Source organism: Gossypium hirsutum, chromosome D11 (assembly GCF_007990345.1).
Source record: "Gossypium hirsutum isolate 1008001.06 chromosome D11, Gossypium_hirsutum_v2.1, whole genome shotgun sequence".
Classification (NCBI taxonomy): Eukaryota; Viridiplantae; Streptophyta; class Magnoliopsida; order Malvales; family Malvaceae; genus Gossypium; species Gossypium hirsutum.
Genome location: NC_053447.1, coordinates 57,310,778 through 57,332,043, shown reverse-complemented (window position 1 = coordinate 57,332,043; position 21,266 = coordinate 57,310,778). Strand labels below are relative to the sequence as shown.

Below are 21,266 nucleotides of genomic sequence, written 5' to 3'. Positions count from 1 at the left end.
AAGTTTAATTTGTTTATATTTGATACAAGTTGAATTTACTTTTAATTAATAATATTTTTATTTGGTTTTAAATTAAAAAGAAATTTAAATATAAAATGTTAAAAATAGTTTTTATTATTGAAACAAAAAATTGAATTTTGTGTTTCAACATTAAATATAAAAATTAATAGTTAATTTGAATAATTTTAATACATTAAATCCAAAATAAATCAAATATCTCAATTCTCAAAATAAATTTAATTTATTATAATTTAATCTTTAAGATATTTACATAAATTTTCAAGATAGAAAAACTACACTTTCATTATAATTTAGATTAGTCAATTTAACAAATAACAAATATCTTATTATTTAAATTATTTTTATTTAAACCAAGACTATTTCTATTATTAGATGACAAAAATACAAAAAAGAGGTATATACAAAACATGCAGTAAACAAATAGGTGTTAGTACAAGAGTATTAAACATTTATTTTATAACTGAAAATAATATTATTATTTAATACATTGATAATATCATTGATTTAATTACATTGATTTTGTAAAGATTAAAGAAAATGCAAGATTGAAGAATAAAAAGTATATAATTAAAATATGTCCTTATTTTAAATATTATTTAATTATGATTTGAAAGTTATTTATTTATTTTAATTTTATATTTATTAATTAATTATTTTTAATTACGATTACAAAATAATAATTTTAAAAAATTGTAAAAAATAAATACTCAATTATGATATCGAAATCTAGTTATTTGAAATATGTTAAAAAATATTTATTTGAAAGATGAATATCATATTTATACCCCAATAAAAAGACTTACTTTATTGAAAACAAGAGAGAAAGAGAACCTCAAAGCCCTTTTCAAGGGTTTATCCTACAAGCCTGTGGGGGAATGACGATGATGAGAAAAGTTGGCAATTGCTATGAAGATTCCTAACATTCATTCATACATACATACATATATACTAGATTAAATTTTGCTATTAGTCTTTATATTTTATGAAAGTTCTGGATTTAGTCTTTGTACTTGTCAGAATTTGAAATTTTAGTCTTGACCCAAACACTAGCGGTGAATTACATTTGGTTAAATTCAATTAATAGTCTTGTACTATGTGTATAGTTGTATATTTGATTCATCTTCTCCAATTGGATCATTCAATTTCAGTCTTGACGTGAATGAAAGTCTTTAATCCATCAGTTGGATTTTTAGTGAGTCATATGTGGAAATAATAAGCTGACATGACATTACATATATGATAATATGTTTAGTGCATCAAATTTGGGAAAAAGTGGAACTTAACATAATGATTTTAATAGTTATTGTTTGGTGGGGACTGAGATTTTAAAATTAAGAAAGTACAATGATTAAAAATGAACAAATAAAAGTATATAGATTAAATCCATAACTTTTACAAAGTGAAAGGACTAGTAACGAAATCTATATGATATGATATTTCAAATGTATCTATCAACTTTTATTTGCTTTTAACCTTTTGGAATAAAAAGACCCTCCCATTTTCTTTCTACTCTAGTTGACAACAGAGACCCAAGACCCATACTTGTCATTTTTAATTTGGTAAATGTATAATAAAGCTAGAAGATCTAGCACTACTAATGGGTCTTTGGTCAATGGTGGCATGATAACATGAGAGACTCAATTCTTGCTACAAGTATTCTATACATTGTTTGGTACAGTCTTCGATAATGCAACAAATTTCAATGAGAAGTGATTGATATTTACATGGTTGTAGAGGCATTTTCGTAATCTAATAGAAAATACAAGTCAAGTTTAGATCACTCAATATGCTAAAGCTTACATCTTTTTTCTGATCAAAGGAGTGTTAACACCAGGTAAGTCTGGCAATTTTATTATTTGCATGTATCTCTTATTGTTAGCAATTTCCAAACAAATGTAAGAAACAATTGGTGGTTAGCAATTTTTACATTTCTATATAGGGCACTATATAAGGTAGCCTAATAAGTGATCTATGAAATAAATAGTTGTTTTCTACTTTTACAAGCTTAGGGATGGTATCAGTTACTGTGGTTAATGCTTATTCCTTTTGTTCCACAAACTTTTTTTTAGTTTCTGTTAAAAAATAGGCAAATTAATTCCTATACATTAGATCAAATAGTAAACTAGATATTCTATTAAAAATTTTATTAGTTTCTACTATTAAGTGTTGATGTGGCTAATAGAGTAACCAGACAATGACACATGGCATGCCACTTATACCTCATGCTGACATGGATATGCTAATTCAAGCAAAATGTATAGGATTTTTAACATAAGAAATGGATGGAATTTCTAATAGACTATGAAATGGATATAAATTTTGACATAGAAGGTTTAATTTAAGTAACCAGATAGTGACACATCATCACTTAATAATAGAAGCGGATTGAATTTTTAACGGAATTATTGGTTTACTCTTTGGTCTAATAGGACTACTTTCCCCATTTTTTTGAGTAAATGGGGCAAAATTCAATTCAACTCCTAATTAGCGGCCTCCATGATACTTTTACCCATCTTGAGCATATCACTAAAGGTGCATTGGTTTAGATGAGAATTTTGCACCATCAGTGCATAATTACTTTTGGTATAGGATCCATGATCTACCATATCATATTCCTCATGGAAAACAAGTCTAGCTTAGGCAATGGTGCATATGATCAAGTCATCAATACAAACTGTAACAACCCAATTTTTAGTGGTACCAGAAAATGCAGTTTCAGAATCCCATTTCCATAAACCAAGTTTGTAAATATTAAATATGAATATTTACATGGTTAATATAAATGTATATTGATGTTTGGTCCATCAATTTTGCCAATTAAATTGTTAATTTAAGTACAATGACTAAATTATAAAAATCCAATCGCTATAAGTTTTTAATTGGCCAAAGACTTAGGGCCTTAAATTGCTATTAGCCAAAGGTCCAAAATGGTAACTAAGCCATTTGTAATTAAGTGTTAGTGGAAGATGATTTCATGTTCATTAAGATTTTTAATGATTAATTTAGTTAAACTAAACATGATTATTAAGATTAATTAAGTTTAATTATACTATATATACTCAAATAGGTGGAAAGAAAGAGAAATTGCCATCTCTTTCATCCTTCTTAACTGATTCTCCATAGAAAAATAAAATAGAAAAAATTTTCTATGATTTCAAAAATTCGGTCCTTACTTGGTAAGCAAATTCAAAATTTTTTCTTATAATTTTTATAGATTTGAAGTCATGGGAGCTTGATTTAGCTAGCCCATGTATCAATTAGTAAAACTTTTAAAGTTTAAGAAAGTTTTCATTTTTTATTTCTTGAAGAATTAGGTTTGAAATTGATATATTTTAAGCTTAGTTTATGGAAAAAAACTAGATTGTAAAGCTTAAATGTTAGTTTCGTACATTATGGACCATGTTAGAGTTGTGCAACTCAAATTCTAAGAGATTGCTTGCAAGTCAAGTTAAACAAAATATATTTTTTTCTAGAAGATTTAATATTTATTAGTATAATATATTTAGCTTTTATTAGCATATTTTATTTGACCTACTAATTTAGCCTATAAATAGGTTCTTTTACAATATTAGAAAATACACCCATTAGAGATTAGAACTCATAACACATTTAGAGAATTTTGTGTTTACATTTTGAGGGTTCTTTGTTTTCAAGTTTTCGGGGTTTAGTTTTTATCTCCATCTTTTGTACTCTTCGTTCTTTTGTCATTATAGTAAAATTATCTTTACTCGTGGTTTTTTATCCTTATTGGAGGGGTTTTTCCACGTTAATTTTGTGTGTTCAATTTCTCAATTTATTCTGCTATTTTTTGTTACTTGTTACTTAATTGGGTCGATCCTAACAAGTGGTATCAAAGCTAGTTCAATTTTCATAGATCAGCTCGTTCAGAGATGGCAACAACAAGGTTTGAAATTGAGAAGTTCGATGGTGAGACAAATTTCAATCTATGGCAAGTTCGAATGATGGCAATTCTAGTTTAAACCGGCTTGAAAAAGGTTGTTATCGAGAAAAAGCTTGAGAATCTAAATCAAACAGAATGAGAAGAGCTTGATGAAAATGCCTTGCTTGCAATCCAGTTGTGCCCCGTGAATACGGTATTGCAGGAGGTATTGATGGAGAAGACCTCATCTGCCTTGTGGAAAAGGTTAGAAACTCTTTATGCGACTAAGTATCTGGCTAACCATTTAGTGCTGAAACAACGTCTATTTACGCTTCGCATGAACAAATGTGAGCTTCTTAGAGATCACATCAGTCAATTCATTACTCTTTTAAATTACTTAAAGAACATTGAGGTTCATATTGGCGGTGAAGATCAGGCTATGCTATTATTATGCTCTTTATCCCTTTCATACAAGTCTTTCAAGGAGACCCTGATTTATGGCAGAGACAAACTCTTATTCAAAGATGTGAAGGGTCATTTGTTGAGTAGAGACAAACTTGACAATGAGTTTGGTTTGGATAGCAAGGAAAATGGGCAAGCTTCCGTTTTGGTAGCATCAAAGAAACAAGAAAATGGTGTCGTTATTGTAAAAAGTTAAGTCACGTCAAAGCAGATTGTTATAAACTGCGAAATAAAAGAGTTGTTGAGAGTAACGAGGAAGATGTAGCTGGTGCTAATTTGACCGATGAAAGCGGTGATGATTTCTTGTTAGTGTCAACGAGCGATAACTCCAAGCTCACGTCTGAGTGGATCCTAGATTCGGGATGTTCTTTCCACATGTGTCCCAATAGAGAATGGGCCTCCACATACAGTTCGGTTGAAGGTGGAGTTGTGCGCATGGGAAACGATTCATCTAGTAAGGTAATTGGTATTGGTACTTTTAAAATTAGGATACACGATGAGATGATTAGGACATTCTCAGATGTCAAGTATGTGCTTAATTTACGAAAGAATCTCATCTCCTTGAGTATTTTAGACTTGAAAAGATGCAGAATCAACATCGAGTCGAGCGACATTAAAGTATCTCGTGGAGCTCTCATTTTGTTAAAAGTTAAAAGAACTGACAATATTTATATTCTGGAAGGTTCTACAATGACCGGTGAAATCGGATGTCCTTCGTCCGTTACGGAGTCGAAGTCAACTCGTTTGGAGCGGAGGCAATTCGGTCATAGGAGGGAAAAATGTATGATCGTTTCGTTGAAGAGAGGTTCTCTTTTGGATGCAAGTTTTGAAAAGTTACGGCACTGTGTTCGTAAAAATCAGACCCGGGATAGTTTTGATTTGGCAGTGCACAAGCCGAAGGACAGAAGTCTTCCAGCTTCTAAGCACAGATTCGACTAAGTTAATTCCCTATATAGTTCAAGATAGGCCCGTGGTGGACTTTGGCAAAGATGACGTTGTAAGAATTCGTGTTAAGGTGGAGATTATTAGAGTTGTGTGACCCAAATTCTAAGAGATTGCTTGCAAGTCAAGTTAAACAAAATATATTGTCTTTCTAGAAGATTTAGTATTTATTAGTATAATATATTTAGCATTTATTAGCATAATTTATTTGACCTACTAATTTAGCCTATAAATAGGTTCTTTTACAACCTTAGAAAATACACCCATTAGAGATTAGAACTCATAATACATTTAGAGAATTTTGTGTTTACGTTTAGAGGGTTCTTTGTTTTTAGGTTTTCAGGGTTTAGTTTTTATCTCCATCTTTTGTACTCCTCATTCTTTTGCCATTATAGTAAAATTATCTTTGCCCGTGGTTTTTTATCCTCTTTGGAGGGATTCTTTCACGTTAAATTTGTGTGTTCAATTTCTCAATTTATTCCGCTATTTTATTACTTGTTGTTTAATCGGGTCGATCCTAACAGACCAAATTGAATAAAACGATTTTTTTATGAAATTTCAGTAGGAATAGGAAGTAGAGGGTCCTTAATGAATATATGTGAAATCAGATTTTAAACCGAGGCTCAAAATTGGAAGTTATGACTATTTCAAATTAAGGAACTAAATTGAATAAAGTGTACAATTTTAGGGATATAAAAAAATAAGTTCATATAGATTCAGTCATATCATGGCACCATATGAAAATGTTATTGATTGTATAATATAATTGTATAGATCAAGATTTGGATCCAAGTAGAGCTAATAGGGGGAAAGCAAAATTTGCAGACTAGTTCTTGAAGAATTCACTTGTTTTGCATTTTGAACAGATAAGTCCATATGGAATTTATTATTTTATTTTGTTATGTGTGATTTTGTGTTTGATTTCATATATATAAATATATGTGTATGTTTGATTATGGATTGATTAATTGTGAATTGATTAATTCCAGCAAGGTAAGCAAGATTTTGATTATTGCTTTCATTTATTTGAATGTTTTAAGCTTGAACCAAAATTTCTGTTTTCAAAGTTTCTCCCACATCAATCTTTATAATGGAGAGGTTTTGGATTTTGATGATTATTGATGAAAATTTATTTGAGATTAGATGTTTTCAAGTTCTAAAAATTATTTTAAACTACTAGGAATCAAGATTTTTCAAGAAATCAAACATTTTCTCACTTTCTTCTCATTCACGTCATTTTCTTAGTTAAAGAGAGAAAACTTTGATTTTTCATTGTTTATAAGAAGTTGAGGTTTTAGTCAAGTTCTAGAGAGAGAAAATGAGGAGTGCTAGGTTGTTGATAATTTTCGATCAATTTTGATAAGTTTTTAGGCTTTGGATTATAGTTAAACCAATAGAAATTAGTTTTAATGAGGTTTGATTAAGGTTTAGGAGAATTCTTTTGTGAAATTTAGGAAGTGAAATAGATGTCTCGCTTAATCAAGTTACATCATTTCAATAGTTTTAGGCATTTCAATTGTTGATTTATGTTTTACTAACTTGATTTTAATGTTTTGGTATGAAATTAAAGCTAAGGAGGTTGGTGGGAATTCTAAAGCTAGAAGGAAGGAGAAGGTAGGAGAAGTGTGACGATTTCGATTTATGCTCTCTAGTTTTTTATATTAGTTTATGTATTAATATAAGTTAGATTCTTAGGTTGTTGTGAAATTTGTGAATGATCTATTTGATTGAGGTGATTGTTGGTTTTAATATTGTCTAAAACATGATCATATAAAATGTTGGTATGTTAGATGCATATAAATGGTTAAGAGTGCTTAGATAAATTATTAAATATGTCTAAATTGTTTAAATGACCCTATTAATCAAATATTGGAATGTGTTTGGTTATAGTTGGCATGTCATAGGATATTGAGCTGTTTGATCTTATATATATTATCAAGACTACTTATTGCACCTGGGAGTTGGTGTGCTTAGTGGGTATCTTGGTTGAGCCATATATATATTGGTGCATTTGAAGGGTATTGTACAACCCGTTTTTCAGTGTTGTCAGAAATAGTGGTTTTGGGACCACAATTCTGATGAGTGAGTTATTATTTTATTATTTAATTAATGTCTACGCGATTATTTTAAGGTCGTATTAATGTTACGTTAATAAATTTTGATGTTTAAACTGCTAATTAAGTAATAAGGACTAAATCGTAAAAAGTGTACAAATTTAATTCTATTAGTTAAAAGGGCTAAATAGCTATGGAAAGGAAAGCTAATGGTTTATATGGTAATTATACGATGTTATATGTTAGTGGATGTTTATGGATAGGTTTTAATGAAATTTCAATGGGTTTTAAAAGTTAAAATGGTAAATAAGTAATTAGTAAATAAGGTAAAAGATGATAAAATGCATCATCATCTTCCTTCTTTCTTTTTTTCTTGTTGAAACTGTACAAGCCATAGCCAAAGGAAGAAACTAGGTTCAGCCAAGCTCCTATCTTGCATATGAGTGAATTCAAGCCCCGTTTTTAATTATTTTTATTTTTTTGAGTTCGTTTTAGCTTAATCTAGTTAGTACGAGGATTAATTTGCAAAAATGTTAAAGGTTGAGGGACTTTCCATGGATGTTTTTGAATGTATTTTGAAGTTATTTGATAGATTATTAATCTTGGTTGTAATATAAATATGTTTTGTTAAGTGTTTTTTTATGAAATTGCATTTAGGGATTTATTTGTGAAAATAGTAAAATTTCATGTTAAAATTATGAAATTTTGGTTTAAATGGGTTGTTATGAGTCCCTAAGAAAGTTGGCTAGCTAGTATGGAGCATTAAAATGGCTAAATTTCAAATATGAGCTTAATGACTAAATTGTGAAAAATTAAAATGTTAGAGGTAATTTCGTAATTTTACATAAATATGAATTATGGATGAAATTGAATACTAGAAGTTTTTAATTGAATGAAATTATCTATTTAGATCAAGATAAACAACAACCGGACTTAAATCGAGGAAAGGCTAAAGCTTTGGATTAGTTTCGGGTTCTACTACTACGACCCTAGTTATCGAGGTAAGTTCGTATGAATTATAATCGTATTAATGTTAGTTAAATTGGCTATATACCATATTGTGTTTGTTGTAAATGAATTTGAATATACATGTATCAATGCTATGAATAATTGACGGATAACGAGTCCCGTTTGAACCTTAAGAATTTTTAGGATACGAATGACATGTCATTAGGGCTTTAATGTTTCGAGTGCTGGTCTTGAATTTCCTACTGATGGCTGAGGTCTTGCATTTGTTGTGGATTCTCCTCAACTCGTGTGAGCAAGCTCATTTCACTGCTCGTGTGAGCACTATTGAAAATGAAAGGTTACGGTTATATGGAAAGGCACACTATGTGTTTGCATTCTCGAGTATCCGATGTAATTCTAGATGGTTCAATGGGTAAGAAAAGGAATGACATGATAAGTACATAATGTGATATTGAATCATAATCTATGAAAAGGAAATTGTAATATATGTTGTGCATATGGAAATCTACTTATATTATGGTTGAGTTCATATTTATCATGGATGAGCTTACTAACTTGTGGGTTTGATGATGTTTGTTTAGGCTTTCTAACTTAGGTACAATTTACATGTTTTTCTATCTCTGAGAATCTCCATACCAAGTATCTTATTTATTGTTCTCAAACCCTTCATCTCAAATTATTTACTAAGCTAGGTTTTGACCTTTCTTATCTCTCATTTATCTTTGGTTATTATCAACATATCATTAACATAGAGGAGTAGATACACAAAAGAGCCATCAATGTTTTTCTTAAAATAAACACAACTGTCAAAGTTACTTCTTTTGAAATCATGAGCAGTCATAAAAGAATCAAACCTCTTGTACCACTGCATTGGTGACTATTTCAAGCCATAAAGGGACTTTTTCAGCAAGCAAACATAGTCCTCCTTTTTTGAGACTATAAAACCCTCTGGTTGTTGTATGTAAATATCTTCCTCAAGTTCTCTATGCATGAATGTTGTTTTTACATCTAAAACTCAATCTCTAAATTATACATGGCCACAATACCAAGAAAGGCTTGAAATGAACTATGCTTCACAAATGGAGAAAACACATCTGTGAAGTCTACACCTAGAATCTGATTGTAATCTTTTGCAACCAACCTTACTTTATATCTGGGTTTTTCAACTTCTAAAGTTCCTTCTTTATTTTCGAACACTCATTTACAACGAACAACCTTTTTACCTTTAGGAAGCCTCACTAGATCTCATGTCCTGTTCTTATGGAGCGATTTCATCTCTTTTTTTCATGGCAATCAACCATTTTCTTGAATCTTCACAGCTAACTATCTCACAATAAGTAGATAGCTCTTGATTTGCATCTATATCTTCAACCACATTTAAAGCATAAGCTACTAGATCAGCCTCGGCGTACCTCTTTGGAGGTTTAATTTCTCTTCTAAGTTTGTTTTTGGCAATCAATATTGTGGTGAAGAAGAAACTCTACTCTAAGTTCTGTACTAACTTGAGGAGTAGACTTTATTGTAGATTCTAGATCAATCTGAAACTCCACCTACTTTTGTTGGTCTTTCTTGGAAGAGACTTTAAGAGATAAGTTAGGTAGCATAGCATTTTCATAAAAAATAACATCCCTGTTAATCACAACTTTTCTATCTTCAGGACACCATAAATTATACACTTTAACACCAGCCTTATAACCAAGAAAAACACATTTAATGGATCTAGGTTTCAATTCCCATTATCAACATGAGCATACGTAGGACACCCAAAAATATTCAAATCAGAATAATCAGTAGGATTACCAAACCATACCTCTTGTGGAGTCTTTTTCTCAATGGCAATGGACGGAGACCGATTAATCAAAAAACATGCAGTAGAGGCCGCTTCAGCCCAGAACAACTTCGGTAAATGAGAATTTGGCAACATGCATCGAACTTTTTCCATGATTGTTCTATTCATTCGTTCTGCAACGCGGTTTTGTTGTGGAGTATGATGAACTGTTAAGTGCCTCACGATCCCTTCTGATTTGCAGAATTCATTAAACTTATCTGAATAGAATTCCAAACCATTATCTGTGTGGAGGTGCTTTATCTATTTTTCTATCTACTTCTCGATCATAGTCTTCCAATTCTTAAACGTGGAAAACACATCACTTTTCTACTTTAAGAAGAATGCCTAAACTTTTCTAGAAAAATCGTCAATGATCGTCAGCATATAATTAGTTCTACCCCTCGAAGGCACTCTAGATGGTCCCCAAAAACCAGAATGAATATAATCCAATGTTCCTTTCGTGTTATGATTCCTCTGGTGAACCGAACTCTCTTTTGCTTCCCAAAAATGCAGTGCTCACAGAACTTCAGTTTACTAATGCCTTGTCCATCAAGAAGTCCTCTTTTGATCAATTCTGTCATGGTGTTCTCACTCATATGCCCTAGACGTATATGCCAAAGTCTAGTAACTTCATCATCTCATAAGGAAGATGAAGCGACAGTTGCATCACCAGTAACAATTGAACTTTACGACACATATAACTTGGCAATCTTTCTCTTCCATTTTATCACAACGAGGGAACCCTTGCTAAACTTTAGAACTCCACTTTCAGCTGTGTAATTGTGCCCTTTTGAATCAAGAGTACTTAATGAGATCAAATTATTCAATTCTGGTACAAGTTGTACGCCACTAAGTGTTCTAATAACTCTATTGAACATCTTAATTTCAATCTTGTCAATACCTGTGATTTTACATGAAGCATTATTTCCCATCAAAACAACACCTTAAGACACAGTTTCATATATTGTAAACCAATCCTGATTGGGGCTCATATGGAACGTGCAACCAGAATTGAAGATTCAATCCTCGCTCACTTTAGAGTTGTCGGCAAAAGCAACAAGAAGTTCACCATCACTGTAGTCTTTTACTGCATTAGCTTCACTAGATTATTCTGGTTGTTTTCCCTTTTGATTCGTAGCTTCCTTTTTTTTATCTTGTTCTACAACTTATAGCATTCAGACTTAATGTGCCCTTTCTTATTGTAAAAGTTACAAGTTTTACCTCTGTTTGAAGATCTCGATCTACCCTTAGATTTATTGCGAGGATTTTGTTCTTGTATCTTCCCACGATTAATATCAGTATTTCGTGATTATCTCCCATTAACAATGAGACCCTCACTTTGAGAGTTGCATCCAACCACAAGATGTCTCATCTTGTCATACGAGGTTAAGGAAGCATAGAATTTATCAATTGTGAGAGATTCGCAGCTATACAAAATTGTATCTCTAAAGGTTGAATAAGACGGGGGCAATGAACAAAGTGGAATTAACCCTAAATCTTCTTTATCATACTAAACCTCCATGGCCTCTAGGTTTGAGAGAATTTTTTTAAACACAATTAAGCATTCGTACATAGATGCATCTTCATCCAAATAATGAGCATAAAGACACTACTTCATATGCAGCTTGTTAGTTAGGGTTTTTGACATACATAGCTACTCAAGCTTATTCCATTATGCAACGGTGGTCATCTCCTTGAACACGTCCTGTAGAATTTCATTCGACAGATGTAGCTATAATTGCGTTAAAGCCTTTCCATCTTTACGTCTCTTCTCTTCATCCGTCGATGTCAAAGGCATCTTATCTAACCCTAGCAGGGCATCCTCCAAATCCATCTGCACAAGAATTGTTTTCATCTTTACATGTTACAACGTGAATTTCGTGTTGCAATCCAATAGCAGAATATCATACTTCATTGTTTCCATTACCGTGATCAAGGTAAACAACCCGAAAAGCTCTTGATACTAGTTTGTAAAAGTTGAACATCGGCAATGACAATATAGAACGATCACAAAAAAGAAAGAAAGAAAGAAAAATAAGAACACACAGATTTTACGTGGAAACCCTTTTAGGAAAAAACCATGGGCAGAGGAGAAGAAAATTCACTAATGTTGAATTCGAATGATATAAGAAAAGTTTAGACTACATCTATTTATAGGTTTAAAAAACCTTATTTTAATCAATGTTAAATAGATGAAGTGTAGTAAGGTTGAAAAACATTATTCTAATCAATGTAAAAGAAAATAAGTGTAGTTCTATAAGGATTTTACTTTTATTTTACTTTACCACTATATTTTATTTTAACAAGGATTCGAGTCACTCAACTCTAACATTATTCAATCAGGCCTTATTCAAATAAAACCTTTTTTTACCATTCCTCTCTAGATAGGAACTATGTGATAAGAAATTTACACCTTATCATGAGTTGTTATTCTGCCAGAAAGTAATGGAAATTTATTTCTAAGAATAAATTTTATTTTTTGGGAAAAACGTACAGTTACCGATTATAAATATAATTTACTTTCCTACTGAAAGTAAATAAAAGTTTTCATTTTGTGATTTAGTTCATGTTGTTCGAGCTCACACTCGAGGCAATTTGTGGTTCAAGGATAGCAGAGAAGGTCGTTCGGTTGAAAGTTAAGATCGACTTTAGTCTGTCTCGCACAAAGCACATGTATATTTCGGTCAGAGCTTATGACTATAAACAACACAATAGCTTGGTTTAAGAAAATTTTTTAAACTTCTGTTGTACTTAAAATCATTGTTTCTTAATCAAATTTTTCAACACACAATACCAACATCCCCGCCATGTTTAATTACCCTTTCTTTCTCTTAAAGAATGCTATCAAGGATATCATTTCTACTATTATCAAATTATAGTGATCAATTTATCTTTTTTTTTATCATGACGGCTTTATATTTGTCTACTTTATTTATTTCTTGTTATCCAAGAAATTAATTTTACAATCACCAAATATATGAAGTCATACATCATGCCTTTTTCACCAAGCAAGCTGTTGTAAAGAGGCCTCAAATCCCTTGGGGAAACAATACAACATTTTTGTTATTTTTCATAGCTTCTTTTCATTGTCAATAGATGACCTTTAAAACTTATCATGTATGCATACTTAAATAACATTATTTTTTTCTCAACAATCATACACATACAAGGGTGCTTCATATATTGTTAGAATTTAGTCATATTAGAGGACCATTAATCATCCAATCCTTAAACTATAACATTATACATTTATACACCCTTTATCATGGATATTATTAGTCATTTCCTGACTATGATCAAAATCATGACATCACCTAAATGGGTTAAATAACATTCGTATTGATATTTCCATACGAGATCTTTTGATTCATCGCTTTCAAAGTTAATTTTAAATTTTACTACATCTCAAACTTTATAGTTACATGAGATTATAGATCATATCCAACCCATATATAAAAATCATGTGCACTATCATAAATATGCACAGTAGGATCTTGATTTCAAATATATGACCATCATGTTCACATTCTCACTAGAAGATTTCATACCAGGATAGTAATTTTGCGATATCAAGTAATGCTTTCCACTATTCTACTTTGACTAGAAAAATTACCCATGCATATTGGGGTTTTTTACAAAATTATTATAAAAAAATAAAAAAATAACCAAAATATTATAACTTTTTTTTATTTACCAAAATATTATAATTTTTTATTTACCAAAATATACCAAAAAAACAAAAAAAACTTGCAAAAAGCCTGCACCGAATTGACAACACCCTGGTCAGGCCAAGGTGATTGGCGGCACCAATGGTGCCAAACTCATTGGCGGCACCAATGGTGCCAAACTCATTGGCAGCACCAAGCTTATAATAGGGTCGGTCGGTGGTTGGGGGGGAGAAGGAGAGGGAAAGAAAGAAAGAAAGGAATGAGAGGAAAGAAAGAAAAAGAAGGAAAGAAAAGGAAAGGAGAAGAGAAAAAAAGAAGAAGAAGAGGAAAGGAGAGGAAAAAGAAAGAAAAAGAAGGAAAGAAAAGGAAAGGAGAAAAGAAAAAAAAAGAAGAAGAAGAAGAGGGAAGGAAGGAAAAAAAAGAAAAAAAGGTAATTTTTATTATAAATTTAATTTTTTTGTAATATTTGTGTGTTAAAAATTTATGTTATGTAATGTACATTATACGTATTTTATTATTTTATTTAGAATATATATTTTATGAAATATATTTAGAATGAAAAATTCATGGTATGTACATTGTATGTTGATTAGGGATTTTTTTTATGAAATTTACTTAGGATGTTGAAATTAGTTGTTTTAGGAAAATAGTATTAAAAGTAAAATGATAAAGAAATATGTTTAAGAAAACATAAAATACGAAAAGAAAAAACAGAAATTGTATATTCACCGAAAATAATAAAATGCGAAAAAAATTGTATATGTAATAAATTTCAAACATAATGCATTGAAATAATATAAAATTATAAAATTAAAAATTAAGATATTTTTAAAAATAATAAAATGCGATAAAAAATACGAACAAATGGTCAAAGTAAGAGTATTAGTAAATTTTTAAAAAATTAAGAAATAATTAATACAAATTATTGAAACAAAATGTACTGAAATAATATAAAAGAATAAAATAGAAAATAATATATTTTTATTGAAAGTAATAAAAATCGAGAAAATAATACGAGCAAAGGGCAGGGAAAAGGGTTTTTTTCGAGTTTTTTACCAAAATATTACAAAAAATTAAAAAAAACCAAAATATTATAAACTTTTTTTTATTTACCAAAATAATAGAGGAAAAAAAAGGGTGATGGAGGGGAATAAAAAGGCGGCACCAATGGAGAGGAATAAAAAGGCGGCACCAATATGTGGCTAATTGCCTTTTAAGCCCTCCTTATTTATTATTTTCTTTTATTCCCCTTCAACACACTAAATTAATAAATTTCAAACATTATGCATTGAAATAATGTAAAATTATAAAAGACAAAGTTTATGATATTTTTTAAAATAATAAAATGCGGAGAAAAAAATACGAACAAATGGCGGAAGTAAGAGTGTATTATTAACTTTTTATAAAATTCAAAAATGATTAATACAAAATATTTCAAAGAAAATATACTGAAATAATATAAAATAATAAAATACGAAAATAATATATTTTTATTGAAAGTAATAAAAATCGAGAAAATAATACGAGCAAATGGCAGGGGTAAGGGTTATTTTCTTACACCAAATTAATTTAAATAACACACTAAATAAATTTCAAACATTATGCACTGAAATAATGTAAAATTATAAAATTAGAAAATTAGAAATTATGATATTTTTTAAAGGAATAAAATGCGGAGAAAAAAATACGAATAAATGGCCGAAGTAAGATTTTTTTACTAACTTTTTTTTCAACTTCCAGGCATCGCAATGGCTCGATTGATTGGAAGCGATAGACACATATCTGATGCGGCTAATAATGCGGTATGATTTATTATTTGTTAATCACGAGTTCTATTTATTTAAAAAGGATATACGCAGTATATACAAATAAATCATGTTATCTTAATATTTTTTCTGTAATTTAACACTATCAGGACTTGTTCTGAGTATTAAGGGGCCGAGTGAGTGTTTTAAAGAAAGCTCCAGATGCACGATTGATGTCGTACTTGGAGCTAGCTGGATTTGGGTCAGTAGCATTGATCCGGTCCTCCGACTTGCGCTTTGATTTATTATCTGCGCTAGTGGAGTGGCGGCGCCCGGAGACCCACACTTTTAATTTTCCGTGCGGGGAGTGCACAGTGACCATGGAGGATGTTGCATTGCAGCTTGGGCTCCCAATTGACGAGAGTCCCGTAACGGGAGTATCTTAATTTACAGATCCGGCTGCACTTTGTTATCAGCTCCTAGGAGACTCGCTAGGGGACGGCGAGTCATATTTTTTCGGCATAAAATTTACATGGCTGAAAGCCAAAATTGGACAATCATCAGCGATTGCCACTAAAGGTGAGTTGATGTGCACTGCTCGAGCGTACATCATGCATATGGTAGGGGCAGTACTCATGCCTGATGCAAACGACGACAATGTGCATTTGATGTACTTGCCCCTGTTAGCTGATTTGTCCACTGCTAGGTCGTATAGCTGGGGTTCCGCCATTCTAGCAATGTTGTACCGGGAGCTTTGTCGGGCGACAAACTCGGATGTTGTAGACATGGGCGGATGCCTCATATTGCTGCAGTCCTGGGCGCTTTATCGGCTGCCATTTTTGGCATCCGTTAGTCACCAATCGTATGTGTATCCACTGCTGAATAGTTGATAAAATATAAATTGTCATTATTTGTAGTCATAATATATTGACTAATGTTACCAACCCTAAACCCTATATTATTTTTTATAGGTGGAGTGTTCGTCCAGGCATCGGGAAGTCGTATGATGTCCCGATATACCGCCTCATGATTGAACAGCATACCCGGGAAGGGGTAAGCTGTTATTCTAATATTCATGACATCTATTCTATTTCTATATCTTACTCACACGTAGGCCGAAAATTACAAATGTTGGACCCTCGTCCGCATATGTTGATTCCCACATATGGTGCACTAACGCACTAATTATCAATTTCAACGTAGTCGAGTGATATCATGGAGACCGGGTGTTACGACAGTTTGGTTGCATCCAACCTATCCCGGATCCGCCGTGCCAGGTGGAGGTAGTTCACGGCATGACTGAGAGAGGAAGATTTCAAATGGATTGGGAAATTAAGCACCAGAAATTTGTGGCACTGTGGAACGATCGATTACGTCGAATACCTCATATGGTTATGGCTACCGACCCGCAACCATCATCAGAGTATATACAATAGTACTATAGTTGCGGGAAGCCATATATACTTGGAGGCCAGTCGACTCTAATCCCCCCGCACGTGCAGCAACTTGGGGGATCGGACATAGCGAGCCTGATGGATCCGGATCCGATGGCATATTATCCTCTGCAACCAGCAGAGCCCGAGCAGGAGCCCCAGCCAGATCCCGAACAATCACAGTCAAATATGGATTCACATGGCTATAGTCCGAATTTGACGGGCGGTGACTATTTTCCGAGCTTCGCAGGGGGCGAATACACCTACGAGTTTGAACTATTTAGATCCTACCCGCCGCAGTGCGGTATGCCCGGCCCGTCCGACCCGTATCCGCAGCATCATGGGACTTATTCTGGTTCAAGTTCGTCGACGGCAAACGAACCACAAGATTTTTCCTCTATGTTTTCCACACCCTATCTGCGCCGAATGATGATGTTGGTCGTCGCCCAGAAAGTGATCGTCGACCTCCGAATAGGTATACCCCTAGGAGAACACCATCGAACCATCAATTTTAGGGGTTTAATGCACTTTTTGTATAATTTTAATATTTCTAATTTAATATTTGCTTACTTCTGAAATTTTTTGTATAAATTTAATTATTCTATTTTTTCATTATATAAAGTTGAATCCAATTATGAATGCCTCTATTTTCGATATAATTTTAATAATTCCAAATGCGCACATGGTATTTTATAACTTAATTTGGATACAATTTAAGCATAAGCATAAGCCGAATAATAAAAATTATTTCAAATGAATTATACTTTTTATAACAATATACATAAAAATTTTACAACATTAGGTCAATTTCGACCCGATCCGGACGACTGTCCAACATGAAAGTTTCGGTTAGGGCATTGATTCCGACTATGACCACTTAACCTGTATATTCCACAACGCTTTCCGTCAGATTTCTCCCTAATGTCCATCTCATTACGGATTCTGCTTGACTGCGGACGACCCCTTGGATTCCTCCGTAGCCCTCTGTCTGGGAGAAGCTCGAAAGTCATCGGCAGCACCTCCCATGTAGATAGGTCAAGCAGGACGGGGAACTCATTCTCCCAGACACGCAATGTGCGCTCCAGCGTGTACACATCATCAACATATTGTTCAGTATCAAGGTTGACTTTAGCACACGCTGCCACGCCATGCGCACAGGGATAATGAAGTGTTTCAAACCTCCTACATTCGCACCGTCTGTTCTGGAGATCAACTTCATAGGACCTAGTTGGTATACCAGGTCGACGACTGATGGTCTCAGTAACTCGAAACATTTCCAGTCGTCATGAATATATTTCCACGTTCATTGACCTCACCAACCGACGGTTTGCGACCATTGCATCCTTGACATGTTCGACAAACACATGTCCCACCTGAATCTGGTCGACTTGTTGCTGACCCATTCTTGGCATCAAAGTAGCCAGCCTGTAGAAAGTAGCAGAAAATACCGATGCAATCGGAAGATGACGTGTTTTCAACAAGACAGCGTTGATCCCCTCGACTAAGTTTGTGGTCATTTGGCCAACGAAAGCCCTCGTCAAAACTTTGAGCCCACTGCCACGGCTCTATTGTGCCCAACCATTGTCGAAAAGATGTGTTTATCTGCCCCTCCATGTCACTCTCAAGTCGGATCATTCTTTGCCGAAAAATATGTGGCTCTAACTCGTACGCTGCATACGTATTAAGGAAAAATAAGTTCTAGTAAGTCGATAACATCAAACATTACAACTTATATTGAAAATATACGATTATCATTTACCCATTGCCACGACTTGTCTCTTCCAGCCAGCATTCTTATAATCTTTGTGGAAGTTAGCCGCAATGTGACGGATACAATAAACGGATCTCCACGGCACACCGGAATGCCTAATAGCTGTAATTAAACCCTTCCCTCTATCGGAGATGATGCAAATGTTATCGTTCCTAATAACATACCTCCACAAATTTGTGAGGAAGAATTCTCAAGACTCCATGTTCTCTTTATCTACGATAGCAAATGCTATCGGGAGTACATTTCTGTTACCGTCTTGAGCCACCTGCACAAGTGGCTTGCAGTGGGGAAATGCCCACACACATGGATCGAATGTCTAGAACATCTGATTGAAAATCTTTTTTGCCGGCTGTAACTGGTCGTCCTGGCCGTAATATGGCATTGTCTGCAACTCAATCACAGTTCCCGGTACGTACTCCTGTATGACAGCTATCCAACCTTGAAGCTCGTTATACGACGAATCGTAATCCCCATACAGTTGCTCCATTGCCATCTGTTTAGCTATCCATGCCTTCCGATATAAGACTCGATACTGGAATTGTGCTTGCGTTTCGGCAATTAGTACCGAAACTTTAATGGTCGGCATGTCCTTCACCATTGGCATGATACACGTACAGATAGTTTTCGAATCAAGTTTTCCATAATCTTCTGTCATACGTGTTGATGTGCATGTATGAGGACCAACAAATTTTTGAATCTCCCACATCTGAGAACTTCTAATGAATGCAGCTCGTACCCGCCAATTGTAGCCTTCCGCTGCTTTCCAACACTCCCCAACATATATTGTCGGAGTAGACACGGAGACTTTATAAGCCACCGATATCTTCATGCTGTACCGTTTAATGGCATAGATGCACTCTTCTTTATACCTGAATCTCTGGCCTATGAATAAATCCTCATCATCAGATGTTACGGCCAGCCCGTGAGAATGAACTATTTCAGGGTACTCCGAAAACTCAGCTACATACGCTGCGCCGGGGTCTATGAGCGACATGTGTGGCCTAGGATTATTGTGCATCAAAATACGCCGCATCTGCTCCCCGACCGAAGAAGCGTTAATGCCTTCATCGTTGTTGACATCTTCATCGTCAATATCATCAGGTACATCGTCCACATCGGGATCACCGTCACTATGGACTTCTTCATCCCAATGATCACCAGCACCTTCTTCTTCACCACCAACCATATCAACATCGAGTGTAATATTCAGGTCGATACCGATCCCACCCATAGTCGATTCACTATCAACATATGATATTGGAGCCACCATCCACGGTTCTTCAGCTCCGTCTTCTTCATCAGATGCATTGACATCTTCATTTTGCTCCATACCGACTAACTCAGCAAATAAGTGAATCGATGCATTCTTCTCACTCTCATTCCCACAATAGAGATTGATCATTGTCTCTACGTCTTCGTCGTCTACAAGTTCCATTTCGACGAATTTGACCGGATTTGTTGAAACTAGAAACTTGTAGAAAATTGTTGATATCCTTCTCCCACAACGTCTAAGAATTTTTGCATTAATCATTGCCTTCATTTCATCGAACGATACATTTCTATTAAATCTCATTGCTATTTGTTGCCGACATTCAAATACACATCCAACACTTGTTGTCAAGATGACTCCATCGAAATAAACGCATACAAGAAACTTAGCATCCATCTTCAATATTTAATCTGTCAAAAAATAAACAAAATCTCATAAAAATTCTCGAACGGTAAATAAATTACTTAAAAAAATTTTAATGTTTCAATATGCAATTTTGTACATGAAAACCATTTAACCACTAAACCTAATAACTAACACAATAATAATATTAATAATTTTATACTCAAAATAATACACACTAAAATTATTAACTAGGGCTTTACTAAAAATAATAACTAACTAACTATAATAATAATACTAGTTTTTTACTAACTAGTTTATTTTGGTACATAAAAATAATAACTAACCATAATAATAATACTAGTTTTTTACTAACAATAATACTACTAAGTTACATCTTAATACATTAATAACATCTTAATACTAACAACAACAACAACAACAACAACAACAACAACAACAACAATAATAATAATACTAACTAAAACTATCAATTTGAGTTTTATTAATCTTAATAACTAAACTAAAACAAAAAATATTACAAAATATACAAAACAATAACAACAATATAATCAATTATTTTTAAAAAAATACCTTCTTTTTGTCTTCTCTTTCTCTCTTTTTCTCTTCTTTTCCGTAGCACCTCTTCTTCTTCTTCTTTTTCTTCTGATTTTTCTCCTTTCAGCTGGATAGAGCTCGTGTTTATAACACGAGTAATGCCGCCAATCAGTATGGCACCATTGGTGCAGCCAATCTCCTTGGCACCATTGGTGCCGCCAATGGCTTTGGCACCTTTGGTGCCGCCAATCACCTTGGCCTGACCAGGGTGTTGTCAATTCGGTGAAGGTTTTTTTTTCTGTTTTTTGTTTTTTTGGTATATT

The 21,266-nt window shown here is 33.2% G+C and overlaps 1 protein-coding gene across 1 annotated transcript; it reads left to right on the top strand.

The window, feature by feature from the left end:
* Positions 1-15,802: 15,802 nt before the first annotated feature.
* On the top strand, positions 15,803-16,856 carry LOC107926777 (protein MAINTENANCE OF MERISTEMS-like). Its single transcript, XM_016857705.1, has 4 exons — positions 15,803-15,997; positions 16,046-16,431; positions 16,541-16,622; positions 16,773-16,856. Exons 1-4 carry the CDS (start codon positions 15,803-15,805, stop codon positions 16,854-16,856), a joined length of 747 nt encoding a protein of 248 aa, XP_016713194.1.
* Positions 16,857-21,266: the final 4,410 nt, after the last annotated feature.